Source organism: Pseudophryne corroboree, chromosome 2, assembly GCF_028390025.1.
Source record: "Pseudophryne corroboree isolate aPseCor3 chromosome 2, aPseCor3.hap2, whole genome shotgun sequence".
Lineage (NCBI taxonomy): Eukaryota > Metazoa > Chordata > Amphibia > Anura > Myobatrachidae > Pseudophryne > Pseudophryne corroboree.
In genome coordinates, this window is record NC_086445.1 from 69,158,842 (window position 1) to 69,181,842 (window position 23,001).

At 45.0% G+C, this 23,001-nt stretch overlaps 1 protein-coding gene across 3 annotated transcripts in view; it reads left to right on the forward strand.

Annotated features, from left to right (window-relative positions):
- LOC134999232 (cyclic nucleotide-binding domain-containing protein 2-like) overlaps positions 1-22,560 on the forward strand; it is a 713,550-nt gene extending 690,990 nt beyond the window's left edge. For all 3 annotated transcript variants that reach the window (XM_063951415.1, XM_063951414.1, XM_063951412.1), the window contains one exon: positions 20,922-22,560. In XM_063951415.1, the coding sequence (XP_063807485.1) occupies positions 20,922-21,020 (99 nt within the window). In that variant the 3' untranslated portion in view covers positions 21,021-22,560. The remainder of the gene's footprint in view (positions 1-20,921) is intronic.
- The last annotated feature ends 441 nt before the right edge of the window (positions 22,561-23,001 follow it).

Sequence of the window (23,001 nt, forward strand, 5' to 3'; positions counted from 1 at the left end):
TTACTTATTAATCCCTTCAGTGGCAAGTTTTTAATTTAAGAACACGTCCTGGGGTGTGTGTTTTTAAATTAAAGTGGGGGGGGGGGGCAACTGATGGGGCAGGGTGAGTTAAATCGCCTTGCGGCACCCAGAAATCAGCATAAAGCATTTTACTGCTAAGCCCTCCCCCCGGCCAATAGGAGTCTGAGGGGCGGGCTAAACTCCATAATGGAGTATATTGATTCCTGGGCGCCGTGCACGCTGCACGGCTGTCCTTGGGATATCAGTCAGTAGTATGCCCAGAAATCTTTCGGGGGTTGCCAGCTCTGTCATCGCTGGCAAGCCTGGAATATTTCCGGGCATGCCACTAAGGGGCAGATGTATTAACCTGGAGATGTCATAAAGAAGTGATAAACCAGTGATATGTGCAAGGTGATAAAGGCACCAGCCAATCAGCTCCAATATGTAAATTAACAGTTAGGATCTGATTGGCTGGTGTGTTTATCACCTTGCACATATCACTGGTTTATCACTTCCTTATGCCTTCTCCAGGTTAATACATCTGCCCCTAAAGAGGTTAATTGAAAACTTTGAGGAGCTCCTTATCTCCACCAAGGCTGCAGTCTTATTTAACTACACCAGTGGAGTTACTGGGGTCTGTGACACGCAGTGCACCAGATACCCCCTAAAAAGGGGCGTGGCATCATTCGAAGGGGCATGGCCTTGCGATATACCTTTATTTTCATCACTCCAGGGCTTGACCAGCATTCCCTGAGATATTGGACTCCCCCAGAGCCTCTCTTTGCACTGCCGGCTCCTCCTCAGTGACAGCAGCCAGGTACTACAAGATAATGAAACAGTGAAGCACCCAGCTCCCGGTCACTGAGGAGGAGCTGGCAATTTGATGTCAACTGGTAGTGATGCCATTGACCCACATGTACCCTTAAGGTGCCAACCATATGTCAGACGATCACATTTACATTGTTCAGCTTATGTTTTCTGTTTTCAGTTCACAGTTGAGGTCCGCGTTACAGATTCATGTTTTACATTTTTTAAACTCTATTTAAATACGTTTTCAATTCACAAAAAAGCATTGAACAGTTTTTTGATGTGGTCTCCATTTATATCAGAGTATCACTATTTGTCATTCACTAAAGGACTTGATCAATGTTTGATTCGTCAATCACTATCATCAGGAAAAAGATTAAATACAGCAACATTTAAATGCTAATAAGGAGCAATTAATGTGAAACTACTCCTACAGTACCATACATGACAGATGTGAAGCCCCGCCCACATACTGAATATTAAGTAGAGCCTGTGTAATCAACCGGAATAAGTTATTGCTTGTATGAAGTCCCGGAATTTGTGCCGTGGGACCGGTTTTTAGTAAATATCAGGCATTGATGACGGGGTTCAGTTTAGAAGATAAAAAAATTACCTTTAGTAAATTCAGTGGTTTTGACCATGAACCTACCGCCATCGGTTTCTAAACCCCAGCAGTCCTGCCATTTAGTATGTTTTGCCCAAAGTGCTTCTAGTGGTACTTATTACTGGATTCATGTAAGTGAATGCGCTGCTCTGCCAAAGTGCAAGTGGAAGGTGCAAAATGCATCCCATTAAAAATATAGTATAAGACCCAGGAGGAGCTTTATCAAATCTTGGAGAGGGATAAAGTAAAGAGATAAAGGGGTCTATGTACTAAGCCTTATAGAGAGATAAAGTGGATGGCATAAAGTACCAACCAATCAGCTCCTAACTGCCATGTTACAGGCTGTGGTAAAAAAATTACAAGAGCTGGTTGGGTGGTACGTTATCTACGTCCCTCCAAGGCTTAGTACATAGAACCCAAAGTACCAAACAATCAGCTTCTAACAGGCTGTGTTAGAAAAATGACAGTTGGAAGCTGATTGGTTGGTACTTTATTTTTCTCCACTTTATCTCTCCAAGATTTTGTCAATCTTCCCCTAATCTTTGCAGCTTTAAGCTAAAATAACATCCAAGGGGCTGCAGAAAATGCGATCGCCTCTGCCTGTCAATCAGGCAGAGGCAGGCGCGGGGGGGGGCGTCAAGGCGCCATTTCCTAGGCGGTGACAGAGCGTTGCGGGGTCAGAGGTGGCCAAACGCGGGCATCATCGGCGAAATGGGGGGGGCGTGGCGTGGGCGTGATTGCAGTGGCTGCGTGACGTCTCACACACAGCCGCCGCATTCGGAAAGATGGCAGCGAGTCTCCTGCGGGTGCAGCTACGCTGCGCCGGCAGGAGGCAACCTTAATTTCTGCTTTAATTTCTTAATTTCAACAATTTAGCACATTACTGTGAAAAGAAAGATGGCACCGGCAGAACGGGATAGCAGGGGGACCAGTGGCCAGTGAGGGCAAGGGGTCCGCTGCACACGGGCCACCCCAGTGCTTAAGATGCCGCTGCTTCTTGTCGTCCATTTACATAAATATATACCTTATACTGTACTGTATTGTAAAGGACAAATATACAGAGCATAACGTACTAGAATCACGTATACTATACTTTAAGAATGTTTTCCTTGGTCAAACTTTCTTACCACATATATTTAATACCGCTGACCTTTTCAACCAATATTCAATTGCATTCTCTGTAAATTATAGCGCTTACAAAGGCTGCAATGTTCCCTGGGACTGGCTTTCATGATATTGCTGTATTAACAGAGCTGCCAGCGTTCCGTGGGTTGCCTCATCAATTGCACCTGTAGGACAAGAGCCCTTACTCAGCTAGCTTGGTCGATCAGCACAGATTCATCTAGATTAAATTCCAGCGGTCGGGCGAAGACTCCGGCGTAGAATGAAAACCTCTCTGAGTCCTCAATGCTTTCCTGTCGCTTTCTCAAAAATGTGCTTAGGTCTTGTTTTCCATCAGGGCTGCGCTATCAATATTATAGGGGCCCTTTACCTTCCAGATGAAGGCTTGGATCGCGGCTGAGCTATTCCATTCAGTCAAAGAGGTGGTTGCGTAGAAAAGTGTCTTCATTATGTGCAATGAACGCCCTTGAGACTAGAACCAAAGTAAATGTGCATCCGCGCATTGGTAAATGATAAAGGTATTACTTTACAATTACAGGGAATGTGAGGCCAGATAAATGGCGGTATATAAGGCGCAAGCAATTTACATTTTGCAATAAGACAAAAGAAAGCCAGGAACAGGCATTGTAAGTGTAACCCAAACACTTTAGCAGTTCCGAGGCAGTCCCTAACGATGGTGGAAACATTGGTGGTAAGGGTATGGATCAGCAGATCTACATGGAAAAGGTCTACAGTCATTAGGTAGACCGCTAATGGTCGTCATGCATTAGGTCGTCAGGGTCAAAAGGTCAACACATGAAAAAGTCGACATGACAAAAGGTAGACAGTAGGAAAAGGCAACATGGTTTAAATGTCGACACATGAAAAGGCCGACGTGGCGGCCAACACCAAAAAGGTCAACACAACATTTTGACGTTTTTCGGTGTCATTTTCGCCGTCAAAGCAGGTGGAACACCAATTAGTGTAAGGCTGGATACACACTGTATCGTTCTGGAAGTGTTCGAGCAGAACAATATATTGGCTGGACCATTGTCTAGTGTGTACAGCCAGTATGTCTGTGAACAATGGGGGGTAATTCAGATCTGATCGCTGCTGTGCGTTTTTGCAGTCGGATCCGAACTGCGCATGCGCCTCACTGCACCCAGCACGTTGCACGGCTGCAATGGGGATCGGCACCCTGCGATGGGATTGTGCGAAGTGTCCATCCGCACAGGCGTTCGTAAGGAGATTGACAGGAAGAGGCCGTTTGTGGGTGGCAACTGGCCGTTTTCTGGGAGTGTCCGGAAAAACACAGGCGGGCTCAGAAGTTTTCAGGGAGGGTGTCGGACGTCAGCTCCGGCCCCGATCAGAAGGATTCGATCACAGTGGCTGAATAAGTTAGGTTAGGCTGCGGGGGAAGTAGAGGTTAGAGTTAGGCTGTGGGGGAGGGGACAGTTAGGGCTAGGCTGCAGGGGAGGGTATGTTTAGGATTAGGCTGTGGGGGAAGGTGTGGTTATAGGGGATAATTCAGACCTGATCACTGCTGTGCGTTTTCGCAGAGTGCAATCAGATCGGAACTGGGCATGCGTGTGAGCCGCAATGCGCCGGCGCGGCGCACAACTGCAAAAAATCAGAGCGCACGGGCGTTCGCACAGGAAGAGGGCGTTTGTGGGTGGCAACTGACCGTTTCCAGGGAGTGTCCGGACAAACGCAGGCGTGTCAAAGCGTTTGAAGGGAGGCCTGACGTCAACTCCGGTCCCAATCAGCAAGAAGCAATTGCGGCGGCTGAGTAAGTCCTGGGCTGAGCAGAGACTGCACAAAATCAGTTTGTGCAGCTCTGCTACACATCCAAACGCACACTTGCAAAGCGAATTCACCCTCCCCCTGTAGACGGAGACTATCTGATCGCAGGGCCGAGAAAAAAACGCAGCCCAGCGATCTGGTCTGAATTACCCCCAAAGTTAGGCTGCTGGGGGAGGGGACAGTTAGGATTAGGCTGTGGGGGAGGAAGGGTTAGAGTTAGGCTGTGAGGAAGGGGATGGTTATGGTTAGGCTGTGGGGCACGGGACGGTCAGGACTAGGCTGCAGTGGAGGGTATGGTTAGGATTAGGCTGAGGGGAAGGGGCAGTAAGAGTTCAGCTGTGGGGGAAGGGACAGTTAGGGTTAGGCTGTGGGGAAGGGAGGATTATGGTTAGGCACTAGGGGGGTGGGTTATGGTTAGGCACTAGGGGGTGGGTTAGGGTTAGGCTGCAGGAGGGGTGAGTTATGGTTACTATTATAGATAGGAGTTGGTGTTACGCGCTGCCAAAACTGCTGGATTGCAGCATTATAATTAAATGTTCCTGGGGATGCAAGTGCTACATACATTCAGTTTGCTCACCAGCATTCACCTACTGTACGTGACAAATGACTTTTCCCGCAGAAGACTATAATTTTCTCTGAAGTTCTAAGTGTATTGCCTGTGATTGCAGTCTAGATAAATATCATTATAATTCAGAGCATCACATGTAACTTAGAGTGACTCCTCGGGCTCTGTAACTGAAACTGGTGACTCTGGCAATCTCCCTTTTCAATTTTTATATGATTAAACACCCAAATCTAATTGAAATCATTTAGTTCTAACATATCTTGATGGTAATGCAGCTTAACAGTTTGTTTCAGTGGTCCGTGTAATCCTTATGGGGACAGGGGCAGGGTGTATCTGACACGATGATTCCATTAAGTCTGACACCTGTCTGTTGATTACAGACATGGAGGCTGATATCGGGAATGAGCTACCGGCGCACCAGTCGCCTGAAACTTTTAAAATTAAGTTTTGAAATGTTTTGGTAAACATTGTCGCTAAACAAGATTTATATGTGAAATATTATTAGCATTCCACAGACTCTGCAGATTAACTGCATCATCATGCATAATGATAAGGGCATACTTGTTTGGAGAAGCAAGCTTTTAGCAATTGAATACAATTTTAAAATATCAGCATTTGTACGTCTGCGAGCAGAATGCAGAACAGTGCAGGAAGCAGAACACTTCCAGAAGTAATAAAGAAAAGGGTAAATGTAAGGGAAAGAGAAAGTCAATGCATGGACTGAATTACAATGTCCAGAACTCATAGAAAAGTTGTGATGCCCCATCATAGGCTGAGCCGTCAAGAGCTGAGATGGGCCTGGGTACTGCAAGAGCCTGACAATGCCCCTTCTCCAAAAAAATTGTAAAAAAAATAAATCTATGGGGCGCCACATACTGTAGTACAGGGGCGGCTATGGACAGGTGGGGACAATCAGTGCAATTGCCCCCCCATAACACTTCTCCTCTGCACCCCCCTACTGCAGGCCATCATATAGCAGCACAGCAGCAGCACCATGGACAGTGAGAGTAGGGGGGAGTAGGGGAATCCCCCGGTGGGCCCCATTGCCCGTGGCCCCTCCTCCTCCTCTAGGGATCAGGTTCCAGTTATATATCCAAGTGCACTTGAATTATTCATTATACATATGTTACAATATACTTCACAAGAATATGGATTATTATATATTTACCAAGGGGAACAGAACATGTACTCTGTAATGGTTAGCCAAACCTCTGTGGTGGCTGGACACGCCCCCACTGGAGCCTGGCCACACCCTTAAGCATGGGCCCCTACAACAGCACCCCCCCCCCTCCCGGTGGGCCATTTATGCCCCAGTCCGACACAGTGAGAGAGAGGAGAAAACAGCGCACATTAGATTTTAGGCCAAAAATAATTAAAACAAATATGTAATTAATTGCGGATAAAGGGGCTAATTCAGATCCTGTTGAATCTGCTTCCTGATGCAAAAAAGTACAGATGCTCAGTACTTTGCACATTCACAAAATGTATATGTGTATACAGTAGTTATTGAGTCAGCAGATGGATCAAGTCAGTGTTGGTATGAACTCCTTATCCCAGAGGCGTGCGGTAAGGTGAGGCAGAGCCTTTCCGGTCATACTAACATGTAAACCAGAGGTTTGACTAAACAAAGTATATGAAAAATACAAAGAGTATACTAAAGATATCTTCTTTGTATTATTCTAATCATTTATAAAGTCAAAACTCTGGAGCAAAAAGTCTATGGCAGGTGAGGCAGTGTCCAACCCCCCCAACTGACTACTGTGTCCATACAACTCAGCTAATTTCCAGCAGTATATACTGCTGCACCTGTGTATGATGCCCACATGTATATACTGCTGCACCTGTGTATAATGCCCACATGTATATATACTGCTGCACCTGTGTATAATGCCCACATGTATATACTGCTGCACCTGTGTATAATGCCCACATGAATATATACTGCTGTACCTGTGTATAATCCCCACATGTATATATACTGCTGCACCTGTGTATAATGCCCACAAGCACCTTTTGGCTTATATATTGTGTGTAAATATGGCTCTGGTACTAGCCAGTGCCTCCTGAGCCATTTACCTCACCGCATGTCCATGCCTCATCCGTCACTTTGTCTGTGGGTAGTGACATACTATTATTACTGTAGAGGTCCGGTTGCAGATGAAGTGGGGGTCCTTATATAGAGGTCCCTGGTGATTCATACTGTCAAATTCAAATTAAACAGCCAGTTCTGAACTAATATCTTCTCCTATTACGTATCTGTTTCTCCCTATTTAGTCACAGCAGGGGCAATATTATAAGATACATATAATACCACCTTTGGGTGTGCGGCCTCGCTCTGATATACGTATACACGACTTGGGTGGTTGAAGGAACACGAAGACATGTGTATACAGTATCAGGGCGCAACTGCACACCCAAAATTGGTATATCTATTGCATATGTGTATATATATATTGATGAAGTCCTGTTGATGACAGACGAAACGCGTTGGGACTACCTGCTGACATTTCCTCTTATGGACAGATAAGCCATATATATTTTTGAATTCTGTACGCATGCATTCCAGCTATTTATGGACAGATAAGCTTGATATAATCTTTTATTCTGTACGCATGATATACAGCTATTCATGTATTTTTTAGTGATGTGCACCGGACATTTTTCGGGTTTTGTGTTTTGGTTTTGGATTCGGTTCCGCGGCCATGTTTTGGATTCGGACGCGTTTTGGCAAAACCTCACCGAAAATTTTTTGTCGGATTCGGGTGTGTTTTGGATTCGGGTGTTTTTTTACAAAAAACCCTAAAAAACAGCTTAAATCATAGAATTTGGGGGTCATTTTGATCCCATAGTTTTATTAACCTCAATAACCATAATTTCCACTCATTTCCAGTCTATTCTGAACACCTCACACCTCACAATATTATTTTTAGTCCTAAAATTTGCACCGAGGTCGCTGGATGGCTAAGCTAAGCGACATAAGTGGCCGACACAAACACCTGGCCCATCTAGGAGTGGCACTGCAGTGTCAGGCAGGATGGCACTTCAAAAAAATAGTCCCCAAACAGCACATGATGCAAAGAAAAAAAGAGGCGCACCAAGGTCGCTGTGAGACTAAGCTAAGCGACACAAGTGGCCGACACAAACACCTGGCCCATCTAGGAGTGGCACTGCAGTGTCAGACAGGATGGCACTTCAAAAAAATAGTCCCCAAACAGCACATGATGCAAAGAAAAAAAGAGGTGCACCAAGGTCGCTGGATGGCTAAGCTAAGCGACCCTAGTGGCCGACCCAAACACCTGGCCCATCTAGGAGTGGCACTGCAGTGTCAGACAGGATGGCACTTCAAAAAAATAGTCCCCAAACAGCACATGATGCAAAGAAAAAAAGAGGGGCACCAAGGTCGCTGGATGGCTAAGCTAAGCGACACAAGTGGCCGACACAAACACCTGGCCCATCTAGGAGTGGCACTGCAGTGTCAGACAGGATGGCACTTCAAAAAAATAGTCCCCAAACAGCACATGATGCAAAGAAAAAAAGAGGCGCACCAAGGTCGCTGTGAGACTAAGCTAAGCGACACAAGTGGCCGACACAAACACCTGGCCCATCAAGGAGTGGCACTGCAGTGTCAGGCAGGATGGCACTTCAAAAAAATAGTCCCCAAACAGCACATGATGCAAAGAAAAAAAGAGGCGCACCAAGGTCGCTGTGAGACTAAGCTAAGCGACACAAGTGGCCGACACAAACACCTGGCCCATCTAGGAGTGGCACTGCAGTGTCAGACAGGATGGCACTTCAAAAAAATAGTCCCCAAACAGCACATGATGCAAAGAAAAAAAGAGGTGCACCAAGGTCGCTGGATGGCTAAGCTAAGCGACCCAAGTGGCCGACACAAACATCTGGCCCATCTAGGAGTGGCACTGCAGTGTCAGACAGGATGGCACTTCAAAAAAATAGTCCCCAAACAGCACATGATGCAAAGAAAAAAAGAGGCGCACCAAGGTCGCTGTGAGACTAAGCTAAGCGACACAAGTGGCCGACACAAACACCTGGCCCATCTAGGAGTGGCACTGCAGTGTCAGGCAGGATGGCACTTCAAAAAATTGTCCCCAAACAGCACAAGATGCAAAGAAAAAAAGAGGCGCACCAAGGTCGCTGTGAGACTAAGCTAAGCGACACAAGTGGCCGACACAAACACCTGGCCCATCTAGGAGTGGCACTGCAGTGTCAGGCAGGATGGCACTTCAAAAAAATTGTCCCCAAACAGCACATGATGCAAAGAAAAAAAGAGGCGCACCAAGGTCGCTGTGAGACTAAGCTAAGCGACACAAGTGGCCGACACAAACACCTGGCCCATCTAGGAGTGGCACTGCAGTGTCAGGCAGGATGGCACTTCAAAAAATTGTCCCCAAACAGCACAAGATGCAAAGAAAAAAAGAGGCGCACCAAGGTCGCTGTGAGACTAAGCTAAGCGACACAAGTGGCCGACACAAACACCTGGCCCATCTAGGAGTGGCACTGCAGTGTCAGGCAGGATGGCACTTCAAAAAAATTGTCCCCAAACAGCACATGATGCAAAGAAAAAAAGAGGCGCACCAAGGTCGCTGTGAGACTAAGCTAAGCGACACAAGTGGCCGACACAAACACCTGGCCCATCTAGGAGTGGCACTGCAGTGTCAGGCAGGATGGCACTTCCAAAAAATTGTCCCCAAACAGCACATGATGCAAAGAAAAAAAGAGGCGGATAAAAGAGATGGATAGTATACTTAATGAATGACGACACAGAGGTAGGTACAGCAGTGGCCTTCTGTACTGCTATATATAGTATACTGGTGGTCACTGTGTCAGCAAACTGCAAAACTAAAATGCACCACAGGTATAGAATGTAGATGGATAGTATACTTAATGAATGACGACACAGAGGTAGGTACAGCAGTGGCCTTCCGTACTGCTATAGTATACTGGTGGTCACTGTGTCAGCAAACTGCAAAACTAAAATGCACCACAGGTATAGAATCAGAATGTAGATGGATAGTATACTTAATGAATGACGACACAGAGGTAGGTACAGCAGTGGCCTTCCGTACTGCTATATATAGTATACTGGTGGTCACTGTGTCAGCAAACTGCAAAATTAAAATGCACCACAGGTATAGAATGTAGATGGATAGTATACTTAATGAATGACGACACAGAGGTAGGTACAGCAGTGGCCTTCCGTACTGCTATATATAGTATACTGGTGGTCACTGTGTCAGCAAACTGCAAAACTAAAATGCACCACAGGTATAGAATGTAGATGGATAGTATTTTTAATGACGACACAGAGGTAGGTACAGCAGTGGCCTTCCGTACTGCTGTATATAGTATACTGGTGGTCACTGTGTCAGCAAACTGCAAAACTAAAATGCACCACAGGTATAGAATGTAGATGGATAGTATACTTAATGAATGATGACACAGAGGTAGGTACAGCAGTGGCCTTCCGTACCGTACTGCTATATATAGTATACTGGTGGTCACTGTGACAGCAAACTGCAAAACTAAAATGCACCACAGGTATAGAATGTAGATGGATAGTATACTTAATGAATGATGACACAGAGGTAGGTACAGCAGTGGCCTTCCGTACTGCTATAGTATACTGGTGGTCACTGTGTCAGCAAACTGCAAAACTAAAATGCACCACAGGTATAGAATGTAGATGGATAGTATACTTAATGAATGACGACACAGAGGTAGGTACAGCAGTGGCCTTCCGTACCGTACTGCTATATATAGTATACTGGTGGTCACTGTGTCAGCAAACTGCAAAACTAAAATGCACCACAGGTATAGAATGTAGATGGATAGTATACTTAATGAATGACGACACAGAGGTAGGTACAGCAGTGGCCTTCCGTACTGCTATAGTATACTGGTGGTCACTGTGTCAGCAAACTGCAAAACTAAAATGCACCACAGGTATAGAATGTAGATGGATAGTATACTTAATGAATGATGACACAGAGGTAGGTACAGCAGTGGCCTTCCGTACTGCTATAGTATACTGGTGGTCACTGTGTCAGCAAACTGCAAAACTAAAATGCACCAGAGGTATAGAATGTAGATGGATAGTATACTTAATGAATGACGACACAGAGGTAGGTACAGCAGTGGCCTTCCGTACTGCTATATATAGTATACTGGTGGTCACTGTGTCAGCAAACTGCAAAACTAAAATGCACCACAGGTATAGAATGTAGATGGATAGTATACTTAATGACGATACAGAGGTAGGTACAGCAGTGGCCTTCCGTACTGCTATATATAGTATACTGGTGGTCACTGTGTCAGCAAACTGCAAAACTAAAATGCACCACAGGTATAGAATGTAAATGGATAGTATACTTAATGATGACACAGAGGTAGGTACAGCAGTGGCCTACTGTACCGTAATGCTATATATATTATACTGGTGGTCACTGGTCAGCAAAACTCTGCACTGTACTCCTCCTATATAATATTATACTGGTGGTCCCCAGTCTCCACAATAAAGCAGCACACTGAGCACAGATATGGAGTGTTTTTCAGGCAGACAACGTATACTGGTGGTCACTGTAAGCAAAACTCTGCACTGTACTCCTGCTATATAATACAGCTGCTCCCCAGTCCCCACAATTAAGCAGTGTGAGCACAGATATATGCAGCACACTGTGAGCACAGATATGGAGCGTTTTTTTCAGGCAGAGAACGGATAACTGGTGGTCACTGATCAGCAAAACTCTGCACTGTACTCCTCCTATATTATACAGCTGCTCCCCAGCCCTCCCCACAATTAAGCAATAGTGCACAGCACAATCAAGTTCAACAATAACGGAGAGGACGCCAGCCACGTCCTCTCCCTAACATTTCCAATGCACGAGTGAAATTGGCGGCGACGCGCGGCTACTTATATAGAATCCGAATTTCGTGAGAATCCGACAGCGGGATGATGACGTTCGGGTGCGCTCGGGTTACCCGAGCCATACGTGAGAATCCGAGTATGCCTCGGACCCGTGTAAAAAGGGTGAAGTTCGGGGGGGTTCGGTTTCCGAGAAACCGAACCCGCTCATCACTAGTATTTTTATGTATTTTTATGTCATTACGTGTATTAAATATTTTTATCTTCTATATATACACTGCCCAGGCTATATATTGATTGCATTTTGGGAATATGCTGTTTCCCTAATTGAGCCTAATGACTTCTTGGCAGTGATATATTTTGAAATTTGTTTTTTAAAAACAGTGCACACTATGTTTGCTTTCCTTTGTTTTTTCTACATGTATTAAGCGACAAAGAAGTACCGCTTGAACTAAGCTTCTCTGGTTTTCAGTTAAGTTGTTTTAACTGGTTTTAACATACCTTTTCTTGATACCTTAATTGTTTCACCTGGTTATACAAATTACACTCTTGGGCGCTTATATTTACCAATTCTTTTAAATACTTATGTGTGCATGCCAAGCACATGTGTATGTACTATAAGCTGCCGCTCACATAATATATTGAGAAGTGTTCTTTATTTATTTATTTATTTTCTATTTTACAAAAGGTTACTTTAACTTAAGATATAGATAACACAAAGCTGCACCTAAGCGCCGTAGTCTTCATTTCTATATTTATATTGATGAAGTACACACGTGTTGATAGTGGTCTTTAGCATAATTGTGCAGTGGGTAATAGATGTGGCAAGGTTACAGTGCATCCGGAAAGTATTCACTACGCTTCACTTTTTCCACATTTTATGTTACAGCCTTTTTCCAAAATAAAAGAAATTATTTTTTCCCCTCAAAATTCTACACACAATGGGGGTCATTCCGAGTTGATCGCTCGGCAGCAGTTTTTAGCAGCCGTGCAAACGCATAGTCGCCGCCCACGGCGGTGTGTATTTTCGCTTTGCAGGAGTGCAAACGCCTTTGCAGCAGAGCGCCTGCAAACACATTTTGTGCAAAACAAGACCAGCCCTGTAGTTACTTATCCTGTGCGATGATTGCTGCGACGAGTGACACGGTAATGACGTCAGATACCCGCCCAGCAAACGCCCGGCCACGCCTGCGTTTTTCCAAACACTCCCAGAAAACGGTCAGTTGACACCTTTCTGTCAATCGTTTGGCTGTGCGATTGGAATCGTCGCTAGAACCAGTGCAAAACCACAATGGACTTCATACCCATACGACGCACGTGTGCATTGCGGTGCATACGCATGCGCAGATTAGCCATTTTTTTCACTCATCGCTACACAGCGAGCAACGGCAGCTAGCGATCAACTCGGAATGAACCCCAATATCCCATAATGAGACCGTGAAAAAAGTTTTTTTTTTTAGATATTTGCAATTTTATTAAAAATAAAAAACTAAGAAATCACATGTACAAAAGTATTCACAGCCTTTGTCGTGAAACTCAAAATTGAGCTCAGGAGCATCCTGTTTCCACTGGTCATTCTTGAGATGTTCCTACAGCTTAATTGGAGTCTACCTGTGGTAAATTCAGTTGATTGGACATGATTTGGAAAGGCACACACCTGTCTATATAAGGTCCCACACTTGACAGTGCATGTCTGAGCACAAACCAAGCATGAAGTCAAAGGAATTGTCTGTAGACATCCGAGGCAGGATTGTCTTGAGGCACAAATCTGGGGAAGGGTACAGCAAAATATCTGCTGCTTTGAAGGTCCCAATGAGCACAGTGGCCTCCATCATCTGTAAATGGAAGAAGTTCGGAACCATCAGGACTCTTCCTAGTGCTGGCCGGCTGTCTAAACTGAGCGATCGGGGGAGAAGGGCCCTAGTTAGGGAGGTGACCAAGAACCCGATGGTCACTCTGTCAGTGCTACAGCATTCCTCTGTGGAGAGAGGAGAACCTTCCAGAAGAACAATCATCTCTGCAGCAATCAACCAACCAATTAAGCCTGTATGGTAACGTGGCCAGATGGAAGCCACTCCTTAGAAAAAAGCACATGGCAGCCCGCCTGGAGTTTGCCAAAATGCACCTGAAGGACTCTCAGACATGGAGAAACAAAATCTCTGGTCTGATGAGACAAAGATTGAACTCTCTGGCGTGAATTCCAGGCGTCATGTTTGGAGGAAAACAGGCTGTGCTTATCCCCAGTTCAATACCATCCCTACAGTGAAGCATGGTGGTGGCAGCATCATGCTGTGGGGATGTTTTTCGACAGCAGGAACTAGGAGACTAGTCAGGATAGAGGGAAAGATGAATGCAGCAATGTACGGAGACATCTTGGATGAAAACCTGCTCCAAAGCTCTCTTGACCTCAGACTGGGGCGATGGTTCATCTGTCAGCAGGACAACGACCCTAAGCACACAGCCAAGATATCAAAGGAATGGCTTCAGGACAAGTCTGTGAATGTCCTTGAGTGGCCCATCCAGAGCCCAGACTTGAATCCGATTGAACATCTCTGGAGAGATCTGAAAATGGCTGTTCACCGACGCTTCCCATCCAACCTGATGGAGTTTGAGAGGTGCTGCAAAGAGGAAAGGGCGAAACTGCCCAAAGACAGGTGTGCCAAGCTTGCGGCATCATATTCAAAAAGACTTGAGGCTGTAATTGCTGCCAAAGGTGCATCTACAAAGTATTGAGCAAAGGCTGTGAATACTTATGTACATGTGATTTTTTAATGTTTTTTATTTTTAATAAATTAGCAAAAATAAAAAATAAACTTTTTCATGTTGTCATTATGGGGTATTGTGTGCAGAATTTTGAGGGAAAAAATGAATTTATTCCATTTTGGAATAAGACTGTAACATAACAAAATGTTGAAACAGTGAAGCGCTGTGAATACTTTCTGGATCCACTGTATATACAGCCCTGGCAAAAAGTTTTGAGAATGACACAAATATTGGTTTACACACAGTTTGCTGCTTCAGTGTTTTTAGACCTTTTTGTCAGATGTTACTATGGTACACTGAAGTAAAATTACAAGCATTTCATAAGTGTCAAAGGCTTTTATTAATAGCTAGGTGATTCATCGCGCCCTACGGGAGCTCTTCACACCGTCGCAAGGGACTACGCCCTCTTAACCCCTGCACGTCTTTCTGGCGTTTAATAGTTGTATTATATGGAGTATTACCTGCATTCTTAGTTTTGTTAGTGGTTAAATATAGCATGACGAAAGTGCATCCAATGGTGAAGGGGGCCTAGCCCCTTGCAACGGCGTGAACAGCGCCTGCAGGGCACGATGTACAGAATGTAGGTCTAAATTAAATTTTGGGAAAATATTTTATCTGGTTTTTTAAAGGATGAAATGACATGTTTTACATGTTAAACACTTCATTGAAAAAAAAATTCTAGTAAAGTGTCGATCAGTACTCGATTAATAGCAGCAATGTACTGTAGATAAGACATCAAAGTCCTGTGCCCAGAGGTAGCAGAGCCGCTTATACACACAATACCCACAGGTAGCAGAGCCGCTTATACACACAATACCCACCGGTAGTAGAGCCGCTTATACACACAGTGCCCACAGGTAGCAGAGCCGCTTATACACACAGTGGCCACAGGTAGCAGAGCCGCTTATACACACAATACCCACAGGTAGTAGAGCCGCTTATACACACAATGGCCACAGGTAGCAGAGCCGCTTATACACACAATACCCACAGGTAGCAGAGCCGCTTATACACACAATACCCACAGGTAGTAGAGCCGCTTATACACACAGTGCCCCCAGGTAGCAGAGCCGCTTATACACACAATGCCCACAGGTAGTAGAGCCGCTTATACACACAGTGCCCACAGGTAGCAGAGCCGCTTATACACACAGTGGCCACAGGTAGCAGAGCCGCTTACACATACAATACCCACAGGTAGTAGAGCCGCTTATACACACAATGGCCACAGGTAGCAGATCCGCTTATACACACAATACCCACAGGTAGCAGAGCCGCTTATACACACAGTGCCTACATGTAGCAGTGCCGCTTATACACACAATGGCCACAGGTAGCAGTGCCATTTCTACATGCAATACCCACAGGTAGCAGAGGCGCTTATACACACAATGGCCACAGGTAGCTGAGCCGCTTATACGCACAGTGCCCACAGGTAGCAGTGCCGCCTATACACACAATGGCCACAGGTAGCAGCACCACTTATGCACACAATGGCTACATGTAGCAGAGCCGCTTATACACACAGTGCCCACAGGTAGCAGAGTCGCTTCTGCACACAATGCCCACAGATAGTAGCTTAATTTATACATACAGTGGCCACAGTTAGCAACGCCACTTATACACAATGCCCATGGGTAGCAGCGCCACTTATACACAATGGCCACAGGTAGCAGTGTCGCTTATACACATAATGGCCACAGTATTAGTGTTTCTTATTAACCCAATGTCCATTGGTAGCACCTATATTCACAGAAGTTCAGTGTGTGTGTGGGGCTTGGTAAGGGGGTGGGTGCCTCTCTGTGCCGCTGGTCACCCCTGCTTTAGGGAATCACTGGTAGTGGCTGTGGATGATGTCCAAGGTGCTACGTGTGGTGGAGGGGTGGGTGCAGAGGGGGGGGGGCTGTGGATGAGGGAGGGGGTCCAGAGATGCTGTGGGTGTGGCAGGGGAAGGTGCGGGGTGGGGCACAGATGGGGGAGGAGGTGCAGAGGTGCAGTGGGGGGGGCGGGGGGGAGCGGGTAAGGATGGGTAAGGGGATCTAGAGGTGCTGCTGGTGGGGGGGTAAGGATGGGGGAGGGGGTCTGTAGATGCTGCTGGTGGTGGAGGGGCGGGTTCGGGGGGCTATGGATGAAGGAGGGGGTCTGGAGGTGCTATGCATGAGGGAGGGGTGGGTGCAGGGGGTGTGTGGTTGGGTGAGGGGTTCCAGAGGTGTGTGGTTGGGTGGGGGAGATGTGGGTGCGGGGTGCCGCGGATGGGGTATGTAGATGCTTCAGGTGGGGGAGGGGTGGCTGCGGGGGAGCCGTGTATGGGGGAGAGGGTCCGGAGGTGCTGTGGGCATGGGTGGGGTGGGTGGTGGAGGGGTGTTTGCAGAGGGGGTGCTATGGATGGGGGAGGGGGTCCAGAGGTGCTGCGGGTGGGACAGGGGTTGGTGTGGGAGGTCTGCAGATGGGGGAGGGTGTCTGTAGATGCTGCTGGTGGGGGGGTCCGATGGGGGAGGGGGCCGGAGGTGCTGTGGTTGGGGGAGTGGCAGGTGCCGGGGTGCCGTGGGTAGAGTAGAAAGTCCATATGGGCTGCAGGCAGGGGAAGGGCGGGTGTGGGGGTACAGCGTATGGGGGAGGGGGTCCATGGGTGCTGTGGGTGGGGGGAGGGGTGGGTGTGGGGGTGCCGCGGGTGGTGGGGCGGGGGTTGCCGTGGGTGGGGGAGGTGCGTTGGTGCCGCGGGTTTGGGGTGCGGGTGTGCCGCATGTGGGGGAGTGGTGGGTGCGGGGGTGCCACAGGTTGGGAAGGGGCAGGTGCAAGGGTGCCCTCGGCGGTGGAGAGGTGGGTGCGGGGGTGCCACGGGGCGGGTGCCATAGGTGGTTGGGCGGGTGCAGTGGTGGGGCGGGTACGGTGGTACCACGGGTGAGGGAGGGGGTTGTGGCGGGTGGGGGAGGTGCGGGGGCAGGGTGGAAATAGACGCAGCAACGTGTGGTCAGGCAGGGAGTGTGACCTCTGCGTCTTAGGTGCTTTCATCAACTATATTTAAAGTGTGCACCACTCACCAGAAAGTTAAGGGATCATGCCCTGCATCCAGCCACCCAGATCTGTGACTCTATAACTCAGACTCCTGCCAGCATTGTGACTCCGCCCAGCATTAGGAAATGAGTCACAGAGTCACAGATCTGGGCAAATATATAGATTACATTAAGTTTATGCAAATAATCAATATTTGTAGTGTTGACCCTTCTTTTTCAAGACCTTTGCAATTTTCCCTGGCATGCTGTCAATCAACTTCTGGGCCACATACTGACTGATGGCCGCCGATTCAGCCTAATCAATGCTTGGAGTTTGTCAGAATTTGTGCTTTTGTTTGTCTACCCGCATCTTGAGGATTGACCACAAATTCTCAATGGGATTAAGGTCCTGGGGAGTTTCCAGGCCATGGACCCAAAATTTTGATGTTTTGTTCTCCAAGCCACTTAGTTATCACTTTTGCCTTAAGGCAAGGTGCTCCATCATGCTGGAAAAGGCATTGTTCATCAGAGAAAATTACTTACCAGTCCTCAGCAGTCCAATCCCTGTTCCTTTTGCAGAGTATCAGTCTGTCCCTGATGTTTTTTCCTGGAGAGAAGTGACTTCTTTACTGCCCTTCTTGACACCAGGCCATCCTCCAAAAGTCTTCACCTCACTGTGCGTGGTCCTCCGATCCTGCAACTGAATCTTTAGGAGAGGTCCTGGCACTTGCTGGACGTTCTTGGGCGCCCTGAAGCTTTCTTCACAACAATTGAACCTCTTTTCTTGAAGTTTTAAATGATCCGATAAATGGTTGATTTAGGTGCAATCTTACTAGCAGCAATATTCTTGCCTGTGAAGCCCTTTTTGTGCAAAGCAATGATGACTGCAAATGTTTCCTTGCAGGTAACCATGGTTAACAGAGGAAGAATAATGATTTCAAGCACCACCCTGCTTAAAAAGCTTCCTGTCTATTATTCTACCTCAGTCAGCATGACAGAGTGAGCTTCAGCCTTGTCCTCGTCAACACTCTCACCTGTGTTTTTTAGGATATGGTGCACTCTGTACCTGTCTTCTTCTGTGTACCAGTCTATGGGTGCATCCCCTAGTGTCAGACCTCTAGTGCCAAGAGTCACTCAGAGGCGGAGTTATATGATGTAAGTTCCTGTTCCTCCATCTCAGAGAGAGTGAGGAGAATGTGACACACAGAGACCGAGAGACAGAGTCCTGCTGTACAAGTGTGCAGAGCTGAGACCGGGTGCAGATCTCAGCTACGGAGACTCACAGTGTTCCAGAGCATGCATCATCTTCTCTACAGTGGGAGTCAGACCGCACGGCTGTGCAGTCCTCCATGCTTCACCACCACAGACATCTCCTGATAAGTACCACTACCTAATGCTGTTACCTTGTGTGATATGTGGGCTCCTGATTACCGATGTCAGTATCACATCTGTGTCACCTGTGTTCACTAAATAAACCTGCATTACTGTTTAAGTCTTCAAGTGTGTGGACTGACGTCACTGCACCAGATAGCCCAGTACACTCTGTCAACAGTGTTAACGAGAGAATCACTGACATGATGTCAGCTGGTCCTTTTGTGGCAGGGCTGAAATGCAGTGGAAATATTGTTTTTGGGATTAAGTTCATTGTCATGGCAAAGAGGGACTTTGCAATTAATTGCAATTCATCTGACCACTCTTCATGACATTCTGGAGTGAGTGCAAATTGCCATCATAAAAACTGAGGCAGCAAACTTTGTGAAAACTCTCAAAACTTTTGGCCATGGCTGTACATGTCATTTGTAAATAAATATGCATATATGAATAAGCGCTGCAGTAATGGTGAAAGTACATAATAAATATAATTATTGGGTTCGTCAACTGATTAGCCTCATTCTTTTTTGGCCTGTCTTATTGATTTGCCGGACTCGAACTTAGAATCAAATAATACTGAAAAAGAAAACAGTTCCTTTTCCCCTAGAAAAACTAGTCACATTACAAATGAATCAATGTTCATTCAAGTCAGCGGCAGACAATACGTACAGGCAGATAATGTCAGGATTTTCAAGTCTCCTACTAACAGTCTTGATGACAAAAAGTTTATGCACCGATGGAACAACCGCCTTGCTAAATGTTCCCTCAGCTAATGCAATTATTATTGATAATAGGAGACTCTTGAAAAAAAAATCAATAGTGAAATCGAAGCCACGCAGTAAAAATTGTCACCTTTTAACAATAAGCCCAGGAGTTCATCGACTCAGAAACACTAACCAAAATTAAACTTGACAGGAAATATCTTAATCCATAAACAAACAGAACACACGGATCAGGGATAAACATGACTAGTAACTGCAGAGCCTGGAGAGCCAACACTACAAAAGTTTATAGAGATAGCAACTGCCACAAAAATGACAGCAATCATCTGTTTGCCCCATAATCAAACCAACAATGAAAACACAACTCGAAAAAAATGTTAAAACAACAATAACAAAAAAATACTAAAGGGTAAATTTATTAAAGCTTCTAAAAGTGAAAAGAGGTAATTTTGGCCATAGCAACCAATCAGATTATCTCTATCATCTCTTTATCACAACCTAGGAAATGGTAGAGAGAATCTAATTGGTTGCTATGGGCAGGGAGTCAAAACATTCGTGGGAAGCTCTGAATCAAGTGATGATAAAATTGAGGACATGGAAACAAGGCAAAAATAAATAATGATAATAATAAAGAAATTAAAAAAGCTATCTTCAACCTTTCATTACTCAATAGACTTCTTAAAAGACAATAGGTCAACAACAAAAACATTAATAAGTCTAAATCCACACACTACATGATAAATAACTTTCTTATTGGATCCAAGCCTCCCCAGGTACAGCGCACCACCGAGGGGGGTGGAGGGAGCGGGTGCTACTTACCCGGGCTGGAGGTACATTGGTCAGTAGCACATTGGGCAAGAAGAAAAAGGACAGCAGTGACATCAGTCTCTCTACCTAGCTCAGCATATGCTGCTATGTGCTGGGCTATAGAGGGTCCAAGATGGCTGCTGCCCCTGGGAAGCAGCAGTAGCGCTGATCGCCCCCCACCCCTTGATCTGCCCCCTGACTGAGGGGTACAAATCTGCCACCCTTCCTTGCATATTACTTTTTACAGCATTGTTTTTGGAGGGGGCATGGTCATGCCTCCCCAATTGGGCTACATCCCTCCAGTCACTGCTTTAGATGGCCCTGCTCATGAAGCTTCCTTGGAGACACCTATGCATTTCGTCACTTGGTAACTTCTTCAGGGAAGTTATGTCAATAGTTCATAAAGATCGAATAATGCAAAAAATTATACATTGTAAAAGTAAAACTAGAGTCATAGTTTTTCCGTGTCAGCATTTTTTTCATTGTCATTATTTTCTTCCTGCAGATTCAGCCATACCCAACCAAAGAGATACTGCAGCAGAAAACGCAAGATTATATCAGATGGCAAGCATACAAGTCACATCTTATCAGAAAGCATCTCTGACTCTACGATGGTACAAGCAATTGTTATACATAGAAGGACATGCTTAAATGAGATGTCAAATAATTTATATTCAAAGCCCATCTCCAATTCATGATAGGATGAACTGTTACCTTACGGACGGAATGGGATTTTATATTTTAGACTCACTTGTTCATTCAGTTGCACCTTACAGCATGTACAGTAGATAAAAGACAATTTAAAAAACAAACTGTAAATTTATATATAATTTCTTTGCCAATAGATAGATAGATAGATAGATAGATACAATATATGTGAAATATGCATCTACAGTATCTTTATATTTCATAGCATGGGGTGTGTTCTTCCTGATAGTACATGAGTACTACTTTTATTTACTAAGAAAATATTTTAGCTTTTTTTAATTACTTTTTAACTATTTTGCATTTTAAGAAACTAACATTTTGTTAAAGTAGTTACTTTAAATGAGAGAGGGTAGAGCTGTCAGCTGTATCCAGATTCGGTGACAGGAGGCTTGTATATTGGCGAGCCAGGCAGTGTAAGGCCGGTGCTAGGTCTTCTGATGCTCAACAATTTGGAACCAGTTTAAAAGTAATTTGAGTTTTCATTGGTCTGAAGACCCCTGACATGTTCGTGGCACAGTGGTGGTATAGATCTGGATTTAAAGTTGTAGGGCAAAATGTGAAATTCACAATCAGAGGTAGCCACTATACGTTCAAGATTTGTCATTCATGGTAGAGGCTTGTCATTTCTTTTGGTGGTTCGTGGAAAAATTAGTGTTAATTTTTTTTAATTTTTACTGGTTTTGTAATAATAACTGCAAACATCACTGTGATCACAGTTTGAAGTCGGTCACTTATGTTCAAGCCATCAGTTCAAGTCTGAACATGTTCTAGCCACATACATAAACGGTTGGATCGTGTGTGCGCCGGCTCAGACATGCATATTGGATAGAGCACGTGCAAACAGGTTTAAATTTAGTCCTGCATTGCAACATCTGGTCAACGTGCTCAATTTTTTTTAATCTATTAAAAAATAAAAAAAAATTTTGGCATATTTTTGGAATTTTGTGATATGTCAATCCAATTTGAGAATTGTTCTTTTGAAGCATTGCTTGTCTTCTGTGATTAATATAATGTCTAGCTGGGGTCAATACAATTGAAAATTTGGCAATGGAGTTGATAAACTATAAATATAGTTCAAACATTGTGACTTAGATGATGTAACTCCTTGCATGGCCGTTGTAGCAAAATGTATTATTTTCTTTTATGACTTGTGATGTTAAAGGTTGACAATGATAAGTATACCGTGTCTTTCACAGCTATTTATACAAACATTACGCCACACCATCATATACTGTACTTGTTTGTTTACGAGAAGACAGAAAAAAACAAGTTATAACTCTTTGCAAACCATCCTATTATCGAAGAGTGAATATTATTTATTTATTTTTCAAGATATATTGGCAAGTTGTCTTTTAAACTGTTGACCCTATTCGTCATGACAGTGTTTTTGTAAAGTTCTCTATCCAAAAAGTTTTTTCTAACGGTGAATAAATAAAGTACGGAAAAATGGTAACTTGTTGGGATCTTATATGATATAACTGAAATGTTTCTTACAGTTTGCGGATTTCTATTACTAATTGTACATTGCATCTCTAATTATGAACAGTTACACAGGTGATTTGACTGATTGTTTCTCTATAACCATTATTGTATTATCAATTCACATCTATACCAGCACGCATATCTCACAACAATATAACACTAACAGATAGCATACCTCCCAACATGACCCTCTCCAGGAGGGCACAATGCTCTACTTCTGGACTTTTTTCTTAATGTATAATTGCTGTCACCTGTTTTGAACAGGTTAATGGATAAGAAAGGTGTTTCAGCACAGGTGATGGCAATCATAAATTAAGAGGGAAGTCCAGTAGCAGAGCATTGTGTCCCTCCTGGAGAGGGTCATGTTGGGAGGTATGAGATAGGGTCATCTATTA